Source organism: Talaromyces stipitatus, genomic scaffold, assembly GCF_000003125.1.
Source record: "Talaromyces stipitatus ATCC 10500 scf_1105507295527 genomic scaffold, whole genome shotgun sequence".
NCBI classification, from domain to species: Eukaryota; Fungi; Ascomycota; class Eurotiomycetes; order Eurotiales; family Trichocomaceae; genus Talaromyces; species Talaromyces stipitatus.
The window spans coordinates 864,260-885,578 of record NW_002990114.1 but is presented as its reverse complement, the minus strand read 5'-3'; the positions used below and the strand labels follow the sequence as shown (position 1 = coordinate 885,578).

The 21,319-nt window shown below is 45.6% G+C and overlaps 7 protein-coding genes across 7 annotated transcripts, besides 3 other annotated features; 4 read left to right on the top strand and 3 right to left on the bottom strand.

Annotated features, from left to right (window-relative positions):
• Positions 1 to 1,604: 1,604 nt before the first annotated feature.
• On the top strand, positions 1,605 to 3,821 carry TSTA_083660 (APSES transcription factor Xbp1, putative; the record flags this gene model as incomplete). The annotated part of the gene is made up of 4 exons (XM_002478052.1): positions 1,605 to 1,992; positions 2,055 to 2,170; positions 2,234 to 2,318; positions 2,380 to 3,821. The coding sequence occupies 4 exons, from the start codon at positions 1,605 to 1,607 to the stop codon at positions 3,819 to 3,821; spliced, it is 2,031 nt and encodes a 676-aa protein (XP_002478097.1).
• A 748-nt stretch (positions 3,822 to 4,569) lies between these two features.
• Positions 4,570 to 6,040, bottom strand: TSTA_083650 (uncharacterized protein; the record flags this gene model as incomplete). The annotated part of the gene is made up of 6 exons (XM_002478051.1): positions 4,570 to 5,046; positions 5,112 to 5,308; positions 5,376 to 5,493; positions 5,545 to 5,576; positions 5,635 to 5,751; positions 5,995 to 6,040. 6 exons carry the CDS (start codon positions 6,038 to 6,040, stop codon positions 4,570 to 4,572), a joined length of 987 nt encoding a protein of 328 aa, XP_002478096.1.
• Positions 6,041 to 7,009: 969 nt separating this feature from the next.
• On the top strand, positions 7,010 to 11,033 carry TSTA_083640 (uncharacterized protein; the record flags this gene model as incomplete). The annotated part of the gene is made up of 6 exons (XM_002478050.1): positions 7,010 to 7,179; positions 7,237 to 7,327; positions 7,378 to 9,723; positions 9,782 to 9,976; positions 10,032 to 10,328; positions 10,404 to 11,033. The coding sequence occupies 6 exons, from the start codon at positions 7,010 to 7,012 to the stop codon at positions 11,031 to 11,033; spliced, it is 3,729 nt and encodes a 1,242-aa protein (XP_002478095.1).
• A 2,467-nt stretch (positions 11,034 to 13,500) lies between these two features.
• Positions 13,501 to 14,773, top strand: TSTA_083630 (uncharacterized protein; the record flags this gene model as incomplete). The annotated part of the gene is made up of 2 exons (XM_002478049.1): positions 13,501 to 14,553; positions 14,588 to 14,773. 2 exons carry the CDS (start codon positions 13,501 to 13,503, stop codon positions 14,771 to 14,773), a joined length of 1,239 nt encoding a protein of 412 aa, XP_002478094.1.
• Positions 14,774 to 16,341: 1,568 nt separating this feature from the next.
• Positions 16,342 to 16,797, bottom strand: TSTA_083620 (uncharacterized protein; the record flags this gene model as incomplete). Its single annotated transcript, XM_002478048.1, has 2 exons — positions 16,342 to 16,440; positions 16,552 to 16,797. The coding sequence occupies 2 exons, from the start codon at positions 16,795 to 16,797 to the stop codon at positions 16,342 to 16,344; spliced, it is 345 nt and encodes a 114-aa protein (XP_002478093.1).
• Positions 16,597 to 17,901: a mobile genetic element.
• Positions 16,867 to 18,137, bottom strand: TSTA_083610 (transposon, putative; the record flags this gene model as incomplete). The annotated part of the gene is made up of 2 exons (XM_002478047.1): positions 16,867 to 17,884; positions 17,920 to 18,137. The coding sequence occupies 2 exons, from the start codon at positions 18,135 to 18,137 to the stop codon at positions 16,867 to 16,869; spliced, it is 1,236 nt and encodes a 411-aa protein (XP_002478092.1).
• Positions 17,892 to 18,086: a mobile genetic element.
• A 655-nt stretch (positions 18,138 to 18,792) lies between the features above and the next one.
• On the top strand, positions 18,793 to 20,883 carry TSTA_083600 (transposon, putative; the record flags this gene model as incomplete). Its single annotated transcript, XM_002478046.1, has 3 exons — positions 18,793 to 20,452; positions 20,517 to 20,575; positions 20,839 to 20,883. The coding sequence occupies 3 exons, from the start codon at positions 18,793 to 18,795 to the stop codon at positions 20,881 to 20,883; spliced, it is 1,764 nt and encodes a 587-aa protein (XP_002478091.1).
• Positions 18,838 to 20,334: a mobile genetic element.
• Positions 20,884 to 21,319: the final 436 nt, after the last annotated feature.

The window sequence follows — 21,319 nt, the reverse complement described above, 5'->3', positions numbered from 1 at the left end:
ATACGAGGCTACCCTAAATTACCTGCTACGACGCTGTGCACTACTCTGTGTACCCCAGATTCACTTCTGCATGCAACGCAAGGTAGCTACGACGACAACAAAGCTACGACCCGAAAGATGAAGACAACAACAAGAAGATTGCTATCCACGGATGAATTGACTGTCACATGGTCTCGGATCAATCCCCCCAAAGGGTATGATTCCCATATGGTTGAGAAGGAGAAGAAGATAGAACTGATGGATGAGTACACGAACAAACCAAGTACCTTGTTCCCCGTTTATATGGAAAAGGTAAATGGCCCGAGGGTATTCGTTTCCATGCAGGGAAACGGGACTTGTGGACATAGACATCCATGCTTTCTTTTCTTTTGCCTCTATCCGGTTTATCGGGTCACCTCTCCCTCTTTGGTCTTGAGGAAACACAAACCCTCGAATTTTTTAGCCCAAAAAAAAAGACCCGTGGACGTACACTTTTGTACAGGCATTATATGCAGCGTCATGGGCCAATGGCAAATCCATAGGTTGATTTCATTCGTCTCTCTCTCCACCCCGGTTCCCTGCGAAGTAGGTCGAGGGCTTCTTGGGGGGGGGGGGGAGGGCGCAAGCGAGGCAAGTCATAGCTTCTTCCTTTTGCTTTACTTTACCCTACTGTACCCTCCGGCTGGGTTTCGCTTGTGGATCCAAGCTCGCTGCTCCCAATAACTGGAACAAGTGTGGGACGTTACTGAACGGTTCCCCTACCTAGCCCTGCCTACCTTGTCTCGTGTGTATGTCTAGGTACACTAGGATGGCCGTTGGTGTCGAGGCACTCTGCAGGAATGGGAGATTGTCTTGTTACCACCATTGCCTCCAAGGAGAAACGACAGACCGTCCATAAGGAAAGGAGCCCGTTTTTCTATCACGCTACCCTTGCCGGAAGTACAATCCTTTTTGTACCTCTTACTATTTGATTCCTTAGAATATAACGTCTCCGTTTCAAGATGTTCTTCAGCCAAGCTTTGTATTAGAATCCACCCACTCGTTTTCTTTGAGGCTCAGAAGGACAAACAGAAATATGACAGCTCCTCCAGCTGGAAGGACCACCGTCTAGAAGGACCCAATGTTTGAAGAAGAGATCCATACTATCTTATCTATCTAGATCATTCGTCATCAACTCATATGTTTGAAAGGAACTTTGGGTATTGTATGCATACATTCTATGTCCTTGTTGTCCATTACCTGCTTTCTCTTTTGATATACTACTACTACATACGTCCATATCTGCGTTTTCCGTTGTTGTTTTGTTTCGACTTTTATGTATGCCATATCCGCTATATCACTCGCATATTTTCTTTATAAAAATTGGGCGATCCAGGAAAAAAGACCTTTTGTGAATTCATCCACGTCTTCAACATGCTTGATTTGATCAAGAAAGCTGACTCTGTATAAAAGGTCCTCCACCACCCTCGTGTGATCACACTGGAAAAGGAAGATTCTTGTTCTCTACCTGAAATCAGAATCTCGAACAGACCGCGCCCAGACATCTACCTCTTCTTCCCTTTCCAAATCAAGGTATACCTCCATTTCTCTTGTTTTGAACCTGAAGGAGAACACGAGCATCTCAAATGGCCTCCATCGAATCACTCCTGAACCCCCTACCATTCCCAGACGGCCGAACCGGGTCAAAACATCACTATGAAGACTCATATTTCCATCCCATTCTTTCATCCTTCTCAGACCATCAAAGGAGCAGCAGCAACAACTTCTGTCAACAGAACCAACCCAACAAAAAGCCAAGGGTAGCAAAAGATGCCCCCGTCTTCATCCCGGGAGACGTTAGAGGCGAAGTCCGCTATCCACCTTGTGAAGATCAATCCGAAGGGTTGGCGGAAGAGCATGCGAAATTCAACATTTTCCCCAAGGTGGAAGAGATAGCCGACTATCCGAGACATATTCCGTACAGTAGTGAGAAGAAGAGTTTGATGGAGAAGACGGGGAGAGAGAGTTTTGAGGGTATGTCCCTATTGTACCGGTTTCTGTGTGGGATTGTTAGACTAATGGAATTGTTGTTGCAGTGTTCCAATATACGTTCAAGCTACCTGGAGATGAGAAGATTTGGACAATAATGTGGGATTACAATATTGGACTTGTTCGAACGACTCATTTGTTCAAGTGCCTTGATTATCCGAAGGTATGTTCATCTTACCTACGGACGCTTTAGGACTTTGGACGAGAATGCTGACAGAGATGGTAGACCACACCGGCGAAAATGTTGAATGCCAACGAGGGCCTTCGAGATATCTGTCACAGTATCACAGGAGGCGCATTAGCTGCACAAGGTGAGTGAATACCATTCCTTCATACTCGTCAAGAACTACCCAATCTGACTTGACAAACAAGGATACTGGATGCCCTTCGAAACAGCCAAAGCAGTCGCAGCAACCTTTTGCTACAGTATCCGCTACGCATTAACACCTGTCTTCGGCGCCGATTTCCCATCTCAATGTCTACAGCCACCCGACCGGTTATTTGGCAAGATGACTATTGACCCGGAGGTCATCAAGAGAGCGACTGAGCTTTCCAGAAAATATTGCCAGTTAGAGTTTGAGTCGAAGAGGCTTATGCATGCTCAGAATCGGTTGATGTCGCCTGAGGATATGTCGAGGGGACCTGCCGCTGTCTGGACTGCCCACAGTACGGAGGGATACGGCATTTTCGGGGCTACTGGGCGAGTAGACGAAAGCAGCAACAACGCATTCACACCCATCAACCTATCAAGGACTGCTGTCCCATCGGATTGCAGAGACTCTCGTATTCACTGTCATTCTGCTCAATCCAAATTACCGACACCAGACACGCTTCCATCAATCAAGGAAGCGTTGGGTGTCGAGAGCTTTGAGTATCTCTGCTCCAATCCTCTCAAACGGCGATTATTGAATGAAACTTACGAACATGACGTGAAAAGAGCGCAGAAACCTCTCATCAACATTGCAAGATTACCTGTCTCGTTACGAAAACTTTGTGTTGAGAATGGAGTTGATAGTGGCGACGATCATGGTAATGTCACTGATGAACTGAACTTGGACGTCGACGACGCATCATCGATCCATTCTGATTCCGACTTCGACTTGGGTTCAGATGCTGTATCTGAGTCGGACATTGATAGTTCGGCATCATACCTTTCGAGTAGTGAGGATGACCGGAAGACTAGTCAATCACGGCGCAGGGCCGAGCAGCGGATAAGACAGCGTGTGAGAGATCTCAGAAGCCGGAACGGAGCAACAAGGCCATCAAGACTGACAAGAGGAACCCTCGGCACGAGGCAATCATCTCGCACATCTCCACGATACAATTCCTCCTTACGCAACAAACAGGAGCAACGCAGACAGATATCCCCCTTTTCCCCCCCGCCGACAGCACCACTGTCGTCCTCATCATCGCCAACATCGATCAAACACCCAAAGACGAAGAGGAAGCATGATAACACTCGGGGTGACGACCTGACCGCTGCTGAAACACTTCTGGCTCTTCGCAGTGCATCAAGTACCCTAAGCGAAGATGATGACGAATCATCAGACGGAAAGAACAATCTTTCAAACCCAACAAATCCAGCAGTCGAAGAACAAGACGGACGTGAGAGAAAAGTATCCCTGAAACTTGCGCGAAGAAGGAGAAAACGCAGCGTCCATCGCCATCATCATCACTACCGGCAGCAGAATCACCTGAAACGACAACAAAAGTATGGTGCGAAAAGGAAGTTGGAACGGTTTAGTCTTGCTGTCAACTCCAAGTCGGAATTACTTGGGCGGATGGCTAAGAGATTACGCAGGGCGAGTTTTTGATATCTCCCCCGATGTAGTACTAGAATCGAAAGAGTCTCTCATGTTGCAAGGGAACAGAAAGATGGGAAGAGTTAGGAGTTGGAAAATTCTTTTGGACTTTCATTCGTTTTATTTTCTTTTGTATGTATGTACCTAATGACACTTGGAAGAATCATTGATACAAATGTGACTTTGGCTTCATGATACATAACTTGAAAATATGTAAGATATTGATGCTTTAGACAAACTGTTGCGACTGATTGAAAAGTATAACCAATGTATCCTTAAAACATACACACTTGCAGAATGAACATGTCGATTAACAAATCGGTACACTGTATGAATGCACAAAAGCGCAGGGAAAGATCCCATCGACCTGGAATCGATCCCTGCTCTGCTTGGAAAATAGAAATAGAAGAAATCGCACAAGCACCGAAACCACGTAAGAAAAGAATTATAGTCGTCACACAAACCACTTTATCGACATCACCTTCCCCACAAACTTGTTCCTTTACACAATCTTTGGCAGCATAGTCGTAATCATCGTCGAAAACGTGGATACATACAGGAAAAGAACAGTAACAAGGTCAAGGCTTCGGGTCCGCTTGTTCATAGTTCACGTGAATATCGAAATATTTTGACACGAGAGAACTTTTCGAATCCAAAGAAATCCGTTATTTATTCGGATTAGAAAGACCTTTGCCCTTTGCAGTCAAGAGCAAGGTAAAGGATAAACTAAGCCTCATTGGTCGTAGGACATGAAGTCGTCTTACAGAGCCAATAATGGCTCCTGCTTGTTCTCGGTGGATGCAGCAGGCTCAGGCTCTGGGGCGTCCACCAAGGGTTCAGTCTTAGGAGCTTCGGGGAAGTCAGTGGTCTCAAACTTCGTAGGACTGACTGGCTCAGTCTTGACAACTGGAGCTGGAGCTGAAACTGGGGCCTTGGCGACCTCTGGAGACGCAGAGCGACGGTTGCCGATGTACTCGTGGGCCTTGGAGCTGTAGTCATTGGCATACTGCTTCATTAATCCGGTAGCACGAGCAGTCTGTTGGTTGGCAAGCTCCTTGGCATGGTTGGCCTGGGCATTAATAAGCTGTTGAATCTGAGCAACTTGCTCATCGATGATTTCGCGGTTGCTAATATAGAACAAGGGACCGAGGTAAGCGATACTTGTTCCGAGCAAGGCAAGGCCCCAAACAGGGACAATCTTGATGAGCCAGTAGGATAGGAAGGCAGCAACGAAGGCCTGTAATATGCCATATGTTAGTCCGTCTATTCTATTCATCTCCAAATTTCGAGGAAAACGCTTACAGCAGAAGTGTGCAAAACATTCTCTGCGAAGAGAATGCGCTGGAATTCAATCAGGAAGAAATCAGCGAGTTGCTCCAAATCTTCCAAGATCCCCTCAACGGTTTCCTTTGGCAGGGTGTAGTATTTGCGAGGACGGAAAGAGCTTGTCAAGCCTTGATTGAGAACAAGTCTGCCAGCTCCCTCAGCGGCGGCGGTTACTGGACGAAATCTCATGTTAGTAACAGAACCTGAATCACGAACTGCCTATTAAATTGAAAAACTCACCTCCGAGTGAAATGTACAAGAACTTGAACACCCATCGAAGAAGGGGCAAAAATCGAGCAGCAAGAATGAAGAAGACGACGCTGGCGAAAGAAATGGCGGTAGCTCGGGGACGTTCCCACTATTCAATTATTAGCCGGACTGTACTGCAATCAAGGTCGGGGCCACTCACGCTCAAAAGGCTGTACACAAGAGAATGGTAGTCTTTTGAAAGTCAGCCATTTTTCTTGTTTTGGTAGCAGTACACTCCTGGAATACGTACGAGTCAATTGTTGACCATTTTTGGCTGTGGTGGAAGGTGTGACTTTGGCGTCCTTGAGTCCGCGAAGCTCGGCGCCTGTCTTGGAAGCTTCGGCTGCGACACTGTCTGCGACAGAGGCTATTGTAAGTATTAGTATTTATTGTTTAATATTTTGTTTCTGTCCGTTGAGCGAAATCGTCGGAATATATGTTTTGGTTGCAGCTCCTCGCCTGAATTGCAACTATCGTCGTGCAGTGGAATCAAAACAAACGGCAAAAGAGAATGGCGAGAAAAGCATCACTGTACGTCATACCGAACGATGAGCATTCTGGCTGATAGACACGTCAATGCAGAGGAGAAAATGAATTTAACATACCTTACCAGGTCCGTTGACAGCAGGATACTTGACGTCGCCGGAAGAAGCCATTCTTGACCGATAATTGGCGTTGGGCGATGTCCGATGTGGTCTGAGGTGATAAAGGGGTGTAGGAACGCAATAATAAGCCGTGGGGGCCGACCAGAAAACTGAAGCAGGTGAGAAAACTGTAAATACCCTGGACTGGCGAAGTTCGATTAGAGATGAGAAGATTGAAAGTTGATGAATGAGAGAATATGCGTCGACAGGGAGTTGTGAGAGATGAAAAGAAAGCAAGGTGTGATTTCTAGTGATGCAATCGATGCAATCATTTATTTTTTTTGCCTGGAACCGTCGAGCCGAGACGCACTAGTTACGGCCTTATCAATAAGGCATCAAGGCATTGCTCCAGCCAATTTCATTGCGGACTTTTGACTACCTGGCATTTACCCAGAACAATACAGTTAATTGGCCAAAATAGCTGAAGATTAACTAAGTATTTTATCACGCGACACAACTATGACCGAGCAGAACATATTCGCAACATCATCACCTTTTGCATGTGATCGAGTAGTTTAACTTCATGATTCTCATGGAGGTTGTCAGTAGAGTAGCAACCTAAGTTTGCTTGCTGTAAAACTGCTATAATCCGACAGTCTAGATTCTAGCATATCGTGAAATTACGTGTCGTATTATTCGTTGATGCAGTAGCAAGTTTCAGAGAGCTAAGCTAAGCTAGAGTTGTGCCTTGATGCCTGAGAATTGACCAAAATCACGTGACCAAGCGTGTTGGCGCGTCGTCCCTTCCCGGCTGGGATGTTTTGAATCTAGCACGACCGCGACCTCAACTACTTCGACAACGACAACACCGCCACCACAGTCAGCTTCGCGCCATGTATCGCTCGCAAATGTACTTCAGTATGACTGTTGACTCTAATTGAAATTCCTCGCCACTATTCGAATCTCCCGTCTTGCGCGATTATATTGACGTGACTTGTAGTCGACTCCTCACTCAGCCCACCTCATCGTTATTACGCAGTCATGGCCGCCAGCGGGACAAAAACAATTGGCTCTGCCGCCTGGATTGCGGCAGAGAAGGAGAATGTTATGCGTTTACTGGAGCAGGAAATGGAAGAAGTCGAGTTTCCAGTTCGTCACGAGATGGACTGGCTGAATGAGCATATGGCTGAGATCTTCTCGAGCAATCAATTGTACGTGGCCGTATACTCCAGCGCTATATCGTGCTTTGTACTAATGGCAAATTACAGTAATATGACCGAGTTATTCAAGACACCTGGAAAATTACGTGGCAAAACTCCGTATACTGCCCGCAAGCGCAATCCAGATGAAGCGCGAGTGGTACGTCCCCAAGCTTCGCTCTAATACATTATGTTCTAACCTGGAAATAGCCACTCAGCAATATTTTCTCGACCGCGAACCAAAACCTCAAATTGCCCTCTAAATTTGTAAAATCGCCCTCAAAGCCAGAGGCTCCGCGAGTGGAAGCTGCCCTAGCAGCTGAATTAGTACCACCGGGCGAGCCTGTTCACGATAAACCCCAGGAAAAGAAACCTGAGGATCCAAGCGAAACAGCTGAGGACCCATTCGGCACTGCTTCTGAAAAATCAATCTCTTATCCAGAGCCGATTTCCTATCCGGAACTCACCACCACCGATGTTAAAGGAAAACAGCCTGTCAGAGACCTACCGCCAAATAAAGCTCTTAATTCATTTTCGACATACAATACTGACTCGGGCTATCATGGCTTGGGCGACGATGACGATGAGCTTGTACTACCCAGTACTCAGCCGTTGTCCGATACCCACTTACAAGCTGCACCATCGATGCCGCCCCTCGACGCTGATATGAACACCAGAAAAAGTCTATCCGTGGATAGACGTACAACTGAGGGTTCTTTTGTCTCCGCTCAAGAAAATATTGTTTCCCGTGGTGAGCCCATGGATACGGAAGAGGATAGACAGGACAAAGCTGATGAAGATACACCACGTCCACTCGTCAAATCCGTTCGTATGGCATCAGCCTCTCCGGAGAAACCCAATGAGCACCAGGCAGTAGCTCCAGTTAAAGATGACATTCTTGACAAAGATGGCGACATGTTGATCGAAGACAATTTCGACGACATCGGTTCTCCCTCTGATGGATCAACACCAGCTCAACCTCCACCGAGAAAAAAGAGTAAGAGCAGCTTGAGCTTTGCATCACTACCTCCGCGCGATCCAGTAGTGGGAAAGAAAAGTATGGGTGCACGACTTTCTCGTACAAGCCATGTTGAGACTATCAAGCCCGCGGCTCTGGGACGCCAGAGCTATTTCACCGGCCATATGGAAGGACCGAAACCAGCCCTTAACAACGCGTCTACGGGCAAGGACGATTTGTATCAGGATAATGCTAAAGGAAAACAGTTGCAGCAGAGCGAGACTGAGCAAGCATACGATACATCTATGCTACATACGAAGTTGAATACCCAGCGTCTTCATGATAAGATCAGCATGCTCGGTAAAACCCAGGCTCCAAGAGCGACAAAATCTATTGCACCTTTGCCCAACACAGCAGCAATACCTCAGGCTAGTTACCCCGAGTTACCGGGTATCAAGAATAACAGTGTGGACACGGAGCGCAATCCAACCTCAGCTGCAACTGCCCAAGAAGATTGGATTAAGCCTCTGGGCTCTCCGCAGAAGCCTGCAATGCCGAAGAGTCAAACTGCAGATGTTATGGAACTGGTATCGGGCAATGAGACGAATGGAAAATTGGAAAAGGGCAAAATCACGCGCACGGAGACTTTCCACGATTTATCTGATAATCGCTCGCCCACGTCTAAACGCTTGATCTTTTCTAACTTTGATCAGCATAGACCTGCATCTGCCTCTACGCCTCCTTCATCCCGTCGGATGGAGTCAGTACCCGACACAGGGGCTGAATCTACCACACCACTTACATCTCCAAGGCGAATTGATGGCACACCGAAGTCGCGACTTCATTCAATCATTCAATCCGCGAAGAGTCTCTTTTCGAGCAGTGCTAGTCTTTCGGCGGCGGCCAAGTTGGAGACGTTGTCATCTCCAAGCGCTTCTCGTCCACACGTAAATTCTCAGCAGGTGAAAACTAGTCCCGAGCGGCCTTCCCCTAGTCCCGAAAGGTTACCTGCACGGGTCCATACTTTCAATGATTCGAAGAGCAAGTTGACCACGAAACCAATTCAGTTAGAAGATCCTTTCGAGAGAGGAGACCAGACTCGTCCAGCGGTAAAAGTCGCCGAACCCGGTGCCAAATTAGAGCGAGCCCAGAAAACAGAGTCTAAAGAACGTGACATTCCCGTACCATCGACCCGGGCCAATGCAAAGGCAGCTCAGCCGCCCCAGCCTCATTCACGGAAAGACCCAGGAGGTGAAGCCGATTCAGAACCCAAATTTCCTCTTCCACCTACAACGAACCATGGCCAATCTCAGTCAGCAAGAGCGAGGCCAGTCAAACCCACAAGAGAAGTGGCCCAGAAGCCGAAACCTCAACCTATGTCTATTCGTGTTGGCAGCACGATTACTCGCATGCCCATACATTCTGCGGCTTCTTATAACCAGGAGTCTAGCACGTTGCCGGCACCAGTCCCTGCTACAAAGAAACCTAGTAACTCTTCCTTACATGCGGCATCGTCAAACGCAAGTTTTAAGAGCTCGGTCTCCACCCAGTCCCAGCGTCGGGCACAAGCGGTAGCAGCAGCAGAAGCCAAAAAACAGGTATGAATTGTGGTGAAGTCAAAAATCTCATTCGTTTTACTAAATTTGTTTGTTTTAGGAGGACCGGGACACGATGTTACGGAAGGAAGAGCAAAAGAAAGGGGCAGCCTTACTGAAGCAGCAACAAGAAGAAGCACGACGCCAGGAACGCGAGCGCTCTGTTGCAGAGGAGAACAAGAAAGCAGCGCAGCGTAGACCTGAAAACACACGCTTGAGACAAGGAAGCCAGCCGCCAAAACCAGCAAATGACTTGGTAAGTCTCTAAAGACAGCTACGCAGAACTAAACAATTAATGATTTATTGCACAGGGATCCACACTCCAGCAAGAAAAGGCCACCCACAGAACTGACATGGGACCGGCACGACCACCTTCGCGGTTGGGCTCGTCCATGCAGACTCTAGGTCGATCTATTAATCAGCCCCCAACGAATCCGGCAAAGCCAGCAAAGAGACCGCTGGATGAGGAACCCCAGCATCGGTCTCAGGTATCTGTGTCACAAGCTAAAAGCCAGCCAGTCGAACCAAAGAGGAGAAAGACCGAGGATGATCACAACCAACAACAGTATAATCAAGCTCCTTCATTGAAGCAGAACCCTATACGAAAGGTATGAATACTGTATAAATCGCACTTAATTGTACAGGAAATGCGGGGACGTTCCCGCATGACTGACAGTGACTAGGAAAATGGGAAGCTCTCGCTTTTGGCACATGCCTATCCACAGGCTCCTCCACCTGCAGCGCATCATCACACAGGTGCAATGTATAAGACTGGGCCCGTGCCACTAACTGGCCAGCCACCGAAGCATGCAGCATCGATGGACATGGCGCAGTACACTAGTGGAAAGATTCCATTCGCATCAAACCAGGCTGCACAGTTGGGCACTGCACACAAGACACCCAGTCATAAGACCCCTAAGCCTGGTCCTAGCGCTCAACGTGTACCTGCAAAACCATCCCCGCAATACCCACCAAGCGAAAGTATCCATCTTCCCGAACCGCCGACTGATAGCGAAGAGGAAGACTCTGATGCGGACATTATGCCGGTAGCGAACTGGACGCAGGGCGATACGCTATTACAGCTACTGAGCCAACAGGAGTCATGGCAAGCGGATAGGATTTTTGGGCCTATACCTGAATTTGAGCTGGAAGATGTATTCAAAAACGACAGGAAGATTAAGAAATTCCGCGAGCGTACAAGTAGTGCTAACTGGGGAGGGCCGGATGGCTTGACTCAAGAAGAGGTCGCTCGGGACTTGGCAGCACGTCGGGCAATGCGTGCAAATGGCGGGTGGTCATTAAACTTACCGTGACGGCATCAGCCGACAATGTTGTACATGGCTATGTCAGCCGGTAATTCCCAAAGTGTGTGGGTATGCTGTTGCTATAATTATCCCTGGTTGAACGTTTCTTTCAGCTATTATCTGCATTGACATGGGTGAATGTATATTTGGTTTCTGGGCTGAACGGCGTTTGGCGTTAGCGTGGGCGAAGCAGGTTCTTTCTTATTGGAGAACGAGAAATCGATTCAGTTGGGAGTTGGTACAGATCCCAACCAACTTGCCACGATGATCTTATTGTTGTTTCACTTACCGCTGATTGAGTATTAAATATCTTACAAGAAAGATGAATATGTACAGTACGTACATATCAGTTTTCAAAATTCGTTGAAGCCCATTTGAATACTGTTTATTACACATGTAATGCTCAAAAGATACAATGCACAGAAAACGTCTAGAAAAGCTGAAAGCAGATGGCGGCCACGAGGAACCACAAACTTTGATCTACAGAGTTAGTGTTACGTTATCCATGGTTGCTTGCTAGCAGCTGCAGCCCTCCATATCTTTCGTTTTGGGGGACAAAATTGTGCATGAAAAATACGATGCTAAAATTAGGTGTGTTATTGTATTTCAGTTGTATGATTCCTACCTCGTCATGGTACGTACTGCTCAGGTGCTGTATTTCTCTGGCATACATTGAAAGTGCTTTCATAATGGGAATGATTCCTTGTAATTGATGTGGCCTCCTGATTTCGAGGATGAAGCCGCCAGAAATCATATTCACCTATAGACCACCTGGGCAAAGTCCATGCAGTTAGCGATGCTGACTCGGCATCATGAGTTTGCATGGTTGGAATTCAAATCCGTTTCATACATACGAGGGCTCAGACGGATACATACATACGTACAACGTCCCATCACATACTGTACGCCCCGTACGTACATACATCCTGTCGCTCTGCAAGCTAACTAAGCCTTACTCTCACTCACTCTGAAACGCCTAGACACACACGTTCGTACTTGGGTAAACGTAGCTGCATGAGTAAACTAGGCATTGTCATACCCAATCGTTTGTGGAGTTGTGCAGAATGATCCCTTTTACGGGTTATGCTAAGTTGAAGACTAGCTAGCATCTCTTGGTTGCCGATATTTCCTATTCGCTTTGACTTCTATACGAAGAGTTAGCTTGATAGATAAGTGGATGGCTTGGCTGTTGGGTCAGTTGATTGTTGGTTCGCATGATCTCAGTCTATCGGACTAGGAAGAAGTTTTCCGGAGGTTAGGATCACGTCGGCGAATTTGGTCCTTGCATTTAACTGTATTTTCCTAGGTATGTATGGAGGTAAGTCAATCTGCACACTACACTGCCCAAGGTGCTGGAATGGGAAGGGTAAGGGCGGCAGTTATGAATAACAACAACAAGCGATCCATCCCTGCGAATGTAGACAGGACATACATAGATAGCTGGCATGCAAGTTTTTAAGGCTTGAAGAAATCTGGTCTGATGATTAGCAAAGATACGTTTGCACACATCTGCATGATCAAAGCCACACTAAGGAGTTAGTAAGACGCAGTAGTAAGCCCTTCGGGCAAAGGCACCAGATCCGTTTCGACCCGATCTGCCATCCCTAATGCAATGGGATGATCCATTGTGCCAGAATAGGATATACGTGTGTGTGCATTGTTGCCCCCGGGGTATATAGTTAGCACCTAACTTTGACTGTAATACAGGCCAGATTGGCATGGTAATTTCGGTACTTGTTGGTGAAAGTGCCCGGCGTTATGCTCGGTACCTAATCTGACCAGTAGTCTAACAGCTGGGTTAATCATAACGAGATTTACTCACATACGGTAAGTATTGCGAGGTATGAGCCATATAGATACGAGAGGAAACAAAATCACTACACTTGGGCCCCGGAACTTAATGCTTAGCCGACCAGTTACTCAATCCTATCAGGTGATTCCAAGTCATTTATTTTGTTGCTTAACTACCCTCTAACTACGTACGTGCATTTGCACCCTACCCACCTTCTCCCTTGCATCAAGCGAGAAAGCGATGGGATGCGGTGAGATCCTTAGCGGTGATGCATCGAACGATGAAGGCCTTATTCTCGGAGAACTCTCCGTGAGACATGATTCCATGAAGCAGAGGAATAGTCACATATGACTACTCTTTTTCCACTCTTTACTCTTCTTAATCCCCTTCTAAGCCAGAACAATTTTGAACACTTCCTGCTGAGAGAGAACTCAAAGGTTTTTCGTGATTGGAAACTCAGAGCATGACACTTTGTCCCCGTTGAAAGGATTCACTTCCCTACACTCTAGCTCCGTACCTTTATTTTTCTATTTCGTCCAACTTTCTCACCAACACCAGACTGATCATCCCTTCGACCCATTTTCGAAGTACTTTGACCGCATGACTCTATTTGTTCTGGGGGTAGAACTAACAGACACGCGAGAGGAAGGTTCGTTGAAATGTCGACCACCGCGATTAACGAGGATGAGCTTCCTGTCTCGAGACCCTGTGACAGGCAAATTGGAGATAGATACCCTCGTACAAAGAGGCCAATGGAAGGAGGCCGAGAGCATTCTTCTACAGTTGCTGGCAGACGCAGATGCATCCACAGATCAGGTTTCACCAACCACGAGGCCGACGCCAGTTGACGATAGCCTTGAAGTCCAGAAAATCAAGTTGATGTTGGCGCATATATTTCGTCATATTGGACGACCTCAAGATGCTGAAACCATAGACCGGGAGGTTTTGGAGACCCGGCAGCGTTCGCTCGGACCAGATGCTCAGGATACGTTGATGGTTCTGTACCATCTAGCAACTGATATAAGGTTACAGCCTAATCGGTTATTGGAAGGGTTAGCTCTTGAAGAACGTGTTCTCGAGGCTGTCGCTCGGATCTACTGGTCAGATGCATTTGTGAATCACAGTTCCAATAGAAGCCACAGAAGAGGTGCTGCTGATATCTCAGGACCCATTATCGACGGTTCGCCGGGCATGGACATCCTCATTCGCATGTGCCATGTAGCCGATATGTTATTTATGCAGAACCAAGCAGAGCAAGCCGCTAAATTACACGAGACCGTATTACGCTTGTGCACCACAGCTCTTGGACCAGGCCACCCTTATACAATCGCAGTCATGGATAGCACTGGCAGAGATTACGTCTCTCAAGGCCGGTTAGTAGAAGCAGTACGTCTACTACAGGACGCCGCGGAGGCCGGAAAAGTACACCTAGGATCTCGAGATTCCACTACACGCCGTTGCATTGTTCACCTAGCAGAAGCACTCGGCCGCATGACCGCGGAGGGCGATGGTAAAGTCCCCGACGCTAAGACGATTGCTATTCTAGAACAGGCAATTGAGATACTCGAAGAGACTCTTGGAAACGATGAAACCGATACTATCTCGCTAAAGTACTATCTAGCCGTTGCCTATGCGAGACTAGATGGCCGATTCAGAGAGTCAGAGACCTTACAGAACCAGGTGTTGCATTGGTGCTGTCGCCAAATGGGAAATCGAACCGTGACGGCGGATTTGATGGTACGTAATTTGGTCTTGATGTATCGTCAGCTAGGCAGGATGGACAAGGCGCGAGAGATTGAGAATGAATTCGGACGGGTCCGGCGATCAATATCGTGATGAAAAAATCCCTGCCGGCTTTGTTCTGTCAAGTTTGAAGCCAGTCATCCTTCTAGACCCTCTTCGAAAACAATCAACTCATGCTTTGACGGGGGCGTTGCTAGCCGAGCATGTGCATTAGCTCCGGTGGATGGATCTTTGAGATCCTTCGGCATATCCCTCGCTGTTCTAGATCCGGAGTCCGTCCGGGCAAAGATCCTTCGTCTCCTACATAAGCTGGACGTTACAGTATCACAAATTCGGCCGAATGACCTATACACGCTTCCTTTTACGATAGGAGCAAATCGATAACAGAAAGAAGGGGCCGGGCCGGGCCGGGCTCGTGTTCGGACCTGGACAACTGCGGAAAATGTGTTCCTGGCATGGATGTCGCTAGAGAACAAACTCCGGTGTATGTTCGATAACACTCAATACGACCATGGGTTTATCCGAGCACCGACTCGGGAGTTCACCGAGGCCTTACGAGTGCATATATGATAGTCAACATGGATTTCTCTCAATTTCCTTGAAACAGTGGTTATTTCCAGGTGGCCATGGATTGCAATAAGACCTTGCGTTTTACCAATCTTCAAGGACGAGCGTGAGCGACACATGCTTTTGTACAAATGTAGACTGATGTTATCTACATATTCGAACTCTTGATATAGAACAAGAAGAAATATGTGATTAGAGAAAACGAGTATGTATCAACGAGGAACTAGTTGGTGTAGTAGCTCTCAACTGGCCGTTACCAGCCAGAACCCACCGGGATCGGGGTAATATCAGCTACTGTATGCCATCAGTTCCAGCCCCAATTACTAGTTCGTATCCTTGACGTACAATGGCTGAAAAGAAACTTATCCTGGTTGCAATGTATTCCAGTACTGAAATGAACTGCAAGGATATAAATCGCCTATTTCCTGCTCTCCTCAGTAATTGCTGTAGACTTTTTTCAACACTTCTAACATTGTGCACCAAAATTTCCAGATTAGGCAAGTCCGGATACAACTGGCCGAATTAGGGCATGTCTGGGTGCCCTCACTCCCAGAGCTTGATTGCTTGACCTGAATGAAGCGTTTTGCAGATTACCTATGCTGCAGCTAGACTGGATCCAGGTCAGAGTAAACTCTGAGCTTTAGGAGATGAATATTGACTCACGGACCGTCATCGCTTCTTCCGAGTAGGTAAGTCTGTAGTCGCAACTTACACGTGACCTACCTTCGTTGTTGGAACTCAGAATGAGCTAAACCAATTTGGGAATAGGACAAGATTTGCGTATCAAGAAATTTCGAGAATTGGCATCACATTCTGACGCGATATTGAACATTACAAATCAACTTTACAGCCTATCTCTAGAAAGTTCGATTTGCACAAGTGTCGACTTTTGGTGATATCACTTCTATGGAATCTTGTATATAAAAACAGGTTCAATACTCCTAGATAGTGGTTTTAGAGAGTGCCGGAAAATAGACCTAGTTCCTTATACGTATTGTTTAGTAGTGCTCGCCTTCGCTTAGTCATCGCTCTAGTAAACCAACGTTCCGACATTCGTAGTGACTTGTGAAGACAGCGATCTAATTAAGTAGCTTAGGTATCTAGCCGACATTCACCCCGCTATCCACTTCTCATTCTCCTCCACTTCTAGTGCTAGATAGACAGATTTTGAAATGGCAGGCCCCACACTACTTGTACTATTACCTAAATGGTGTATTACACCCAGTTAACGTAATCCACAAGCGAGCCGCCATCACAAGCGAGCCGCCACCTTTTCCCGAACCCGTACACGATATTGATTCCAAATCTCGATTTCTAACCCACATACAAATTATATACAAAAAATTAATTACTAGTACGATTAGGACATCTAGTTATTTTATGTCCTTCAACACCACAGCCACTGCAGCGAAATTGGCGGCGTACGACTGGTTGAGAAGCTGGGAGCTCAGGCTCACCTGGAGTAGTAGTAACGGCTTGGGATGCCTCAGCCTGGCTTTGTACGAGTGCTTGGGCTTCCTCTCTAGTAATAACTTGCTTAGTAGATATCTGTTTCTTAGATATTTGACGTTTTTCCTTCTCTTTTTCATGCGCAGCTCGTAAATCATGGTTTTCTTTCCGTACGAGTAAAAGATCATTCACAGTCAGTTCATAGGCCTTTGATATCCGCATAATTGCTTCATCAGTATCCTGAGATGGACTTCTCGTACGCCGGCTCATTCGCTCCTTAATTGTAGTCATTTAGCGCTTGAATTGACGTGGATTTTGAGGGGTTTGTAAGCAGGATGATTGTGTATTGCTTGATTGACTTGGAGGAGGTGTTGGTGTCTTTAATTGAATATTAAGTTGTTGAAGAGCTCGATCTGGATTAAATGGCACTAATCCAGTTGCTGCAAAGCTATTTCGGATAGTTTGAGCTTTGTATGCCATCGTACGAGCCTTTGGGAATGCAGTAAGGAAGTCGATTTTATCAATATGGTTGAATCCAAGCCTCATTCGCTGCTCAACAAGCTGCCCATAATGTCGCTTTAAAACAGCAAAACAGCCAACATCAAGAGGCTGTAAAAGATGTGAGGAATGAGGAGGCATACGGACTGGAATAATCTTATTCTCAGTACATGTACGATCAAATTCAGCAGTTAAATGACTTCCATGGCCGTCAAGAATCAACATTCGATAGTTTCCCATTGTACGGCCATTTGTAAGAGGAATAAAATGGATTTTAAGCCATTCTAATCCAATCTTATCTGTAGTCCATCCATTCTCACTAATATTGATTCTCCAATCGCTTGGAAGATTCTCAAACCAGCCTAATCGAGTATATTGCTTCGCCTTGAAAATAACGTACGAAGGCAGAGCCCAACCAGTTGAATTAGTTGCCTCGATTGCAGTCACCCATTCTCGATTTCCAGGCTGTAAAAGCTTTGGCCGAGCATATCGATCGCTTCCGGTAATAACCTTTGCAGTTGCACAGAGTCCCATAGCAAAGCCAGTCTCATCAAAATTATAGATATCTTCCGGTAAGATTCCATACTCAGATATAACCTCTCGTACGCGATCAAAATGCTCCTGGATTATCTTTGGATCTTCGCATTTAGCACGTTCATAATTATATTTCCGTGAAAAGTTTGATTCGATCTCTGGGCGACGTTTGACAAGATTGTATACCCAATTTTCTCCAACCTGTTGATTGCCGCGTTGTAAGAGAAGATGATTAGCCATTTCTCGTACGAGAGAGTGCCGGGGAGGTAATCCACGTCTATCTAAGTCAAGGACCATTTAACAAGTGATTACTCTTCAAATTGAGTCAATTTATGGTTGTTGGTGCGTACGAGAGATCTTTGTTGAGTGCCATGTAGTCGATTTTGGAGAGTCGTACGAGGGATATTGTAAATCCTAGCAGCTTGTGCAATTGTAGAGATTTTGCCATTCTGCAAATCGGAAATGACTAATAAGATTCGGCCTTTTTGCTCAACTAAATCTTTTGGGTTTTTATTGCGAATTGGTGGCATATTGACGTGTTGAATTATTTGAAATCAATATCGTGTACGGGTTCGGGAAAAGGTGGCGGCTCGCTTGTGGATTACGTTATGTGTTTTTGATGTCTCCTCTACTCAAAATATGAAATTGGCCAAGTTCAAGTCTCCCAATATTGATTAAGATACTTGTAGGTTGAATAACAGCATATTCATCCTGGTTTAAGCTCATACATTTTCTGTACCTGGCAAGAGACTGGTTTATTAATGAGATTCGAGAGTCTCGCTGTGAATCCCGGTTTGAAAACGAAAAGCCCTAACTCTCCATATCCGCCGCTAGAAGCCTCGGTACTTCAAAGTCTCTCCGGATCACTAATCAGTGTGCTTGTTATCGAATTATTGCTTATTCCTCAGACCCGTCCTATTTGTTTTTGAATGACTAACTAGCTAGTTAGGGGAATAAGTCATGCTGATTTAATTCTCCTGCAGAGGAATATTGGCAGTGATTGACCAATTCTAACCTTAGAAGGAAATTCGTATAATACTAGTAGCTTGCTTCAGCTGTGCTCCAACTTATGTAATACCAAAAACTTAGTAACGTAATCCACAAGCGAGTTGGCCACACAAGCAAGTTGGCCACTTTTCCCGAAAACGCGCTCTCTATTGATTCTACACAATTCAACACGTCAATATGCCGCCAATTCGCAATAAAAATTCAAAAAATTCAGTTGAACAAGAGGGACGAATCTTGTTAGCTATCTACGATTTAAAAAATGAAAAAATACACTCTATACGAAAAGCAGCAGAGATCTATAATGTCTCACGGTCAACACTTCAAAACAGACTACATGGCATGGCATATCGAGCTGAAACACGCGCCAATGGCCATAAATTAACTCAATCTGAGGAGGAATCGCTTGTTAGATGGATCTTAGATCTAGATAAACGTGGATTACCTCCTCGACACTCTCTTGTACGGGATATGGCTAATTGTCTTCTTTCACAACGCGGAAACCAACATGTTGGAGAAAACTGGGTATACAATCTTGTCAAACGTCGCCCAGAGATTGAATCAAAATTCTCACGGAAATATAACTATGAACGCGCCAAATGTGAAGATCCAAAAATAATCCAAGAATATTTTGATCGCGTACGAGAGGTTATATTAGAGTATGGGATCTTGCCAGAAGATATCTACAATTTTGATGAGACTGGCTTTGCTATGGGACTCTGTGCGACTACAAAGGTTATCACTGGAAGCGATCGATATGCTCGGCCAAAGCTATTACAGCCTGGTGACCGAGAATGGGTAACTGCAATTGAGGCAGTTAATTCGATTGGGTGGGCATTGCCTTCGTACATTATTTTTAAGGCAAAGAAATACACTCGACTAGGCTGGTTTGAGGATCTTCCAGACGACTGGAAAATCAATATTAGCGATAATGGATGGACGACAGATAAGATTGGATTAGAATGGCTTAAAACTCATTTTATCCCTCTTATTGATGGCCGTACATTGGGGAAATATCGGATGTTGATTCTTGATGGCCATGGAAGCCATTTAACTGCTGAATTTGACCGTACATGCACTGAGAATAATATTATTCCGGTTTGTATGCCTCCTCATTCTTCACATCTTTTACAGCCTCTTGATGTTGGCTGTTTTGCTGTTTTAAAGCGACATTATGGACAGCTTGTTGAGCAGCGAATGAGGCTTGGATTCAACCATATTGATAAACTCGACTTTCTTACTGCATTCCCAAAGGCTCGTACGATGGCATACAAAGCTCAAACTGTTCGGAATAGCTTTACAGTAACTGGATTAGTACCATTCAATCCAGATCGAGTTTATCAACAGCTTACTGTTCGATTGAAGACTCCAACACCCCCTCCAAGTCGATCAAGTGATACACAATCATCCTGCTTGCAAACCCCTCAAAACGCACGTCAATTTAAGCGCCAAATGACTACAACCAAGAAGAGAATAAGCCGGCATACAAGAAGTTCATCTGAGGCTATTGGTGAAGTGTTTACACGGGCATCAAAGGCTTATGAGATGAGTATTAATAAGCTTACAATTGCACAGAAGGAACTCCATGATCTACGGGCTGCACATGAGAAGGAGAAGCAAAAACGCCAAAAATCTAAAAAGCAAATATCCCATGATCATGGAATTACCAGAGAGGAAGCTCAGGCACTTGTACAAGGTCAGATTGAGGCATCTCAAGCTGTTTCTACTGCTCCGGCCGAGCCTGAGCTCCCAGTCTCTCATCCACCTGTACGGCGTCATTTCCGCTGCAGTGGTTGCGGTATTGAAGGACATAAAATAACTGGATGTCCAAATCGTACTAGTAGTTAATTCTTTTGTATATAATTTGTATGTGGTTAGAAATTGAGATTTGAAATCAATAATAGAGCGCGTTTTCGGGAAAAGTGGCCAACTCGCTTGTGTGGCCAACTCGCTTGTGGATTACGTTAACTAGTTAATTAAACTATAATGCACAGAGTAAATGTCATTAACTGAATCACGAGTCAAGAGAGCAAAGGTAGTGTGTTAAAGTGTACTGGCAACTTGATCTACATTCAGCTTATTTATGATACGCTTCTTGAGCATTTCAATACCAAATATACGGCAGTGTCACCATTATGTTTCATTATTTCAACGTTGGAATAATACACACTTTTTGCGTACTCGGTGCGTTTGGGCTTTGCATATGTTACATGGGATAGGCTGTAGCCGAGCAACTTTGGGGGCCGAATTCAGGCCGAGACTAAAGATTGATTCAAGACAGAGTGATAGTCAATCATAGATATGAAATGTTGCGTTGTGAATAAAAGGGGATGTATGATTAATATAGATATCTACTGTTCATATCGATGTGTGGCTACTTTGGATTTAAGAGGTACTTTTACAAACTACTGTCAACAGACTCAAAAACTCGCATGGCCGCACTACAAATATCTAACGAGTGTCAATCCTACAAATTACTTACACGAGCTGAGGAGTTACCGGTACGCATGCATATCAGCAATTTAACAGTACTGAGAAATGTACTAGGGACTCAGTAGAATTATACGCTCTCACACATCCATCGCGGCATTGACGTGTCGTTTTCCACATAACAAATGCAAGGTCTAGACACAACTCTTCGTGTTCCAAATTTTATAATTTTCGTATCGTTTCACTCAGTCAAGAGCCGAGACTTCCAGGTGGTTGG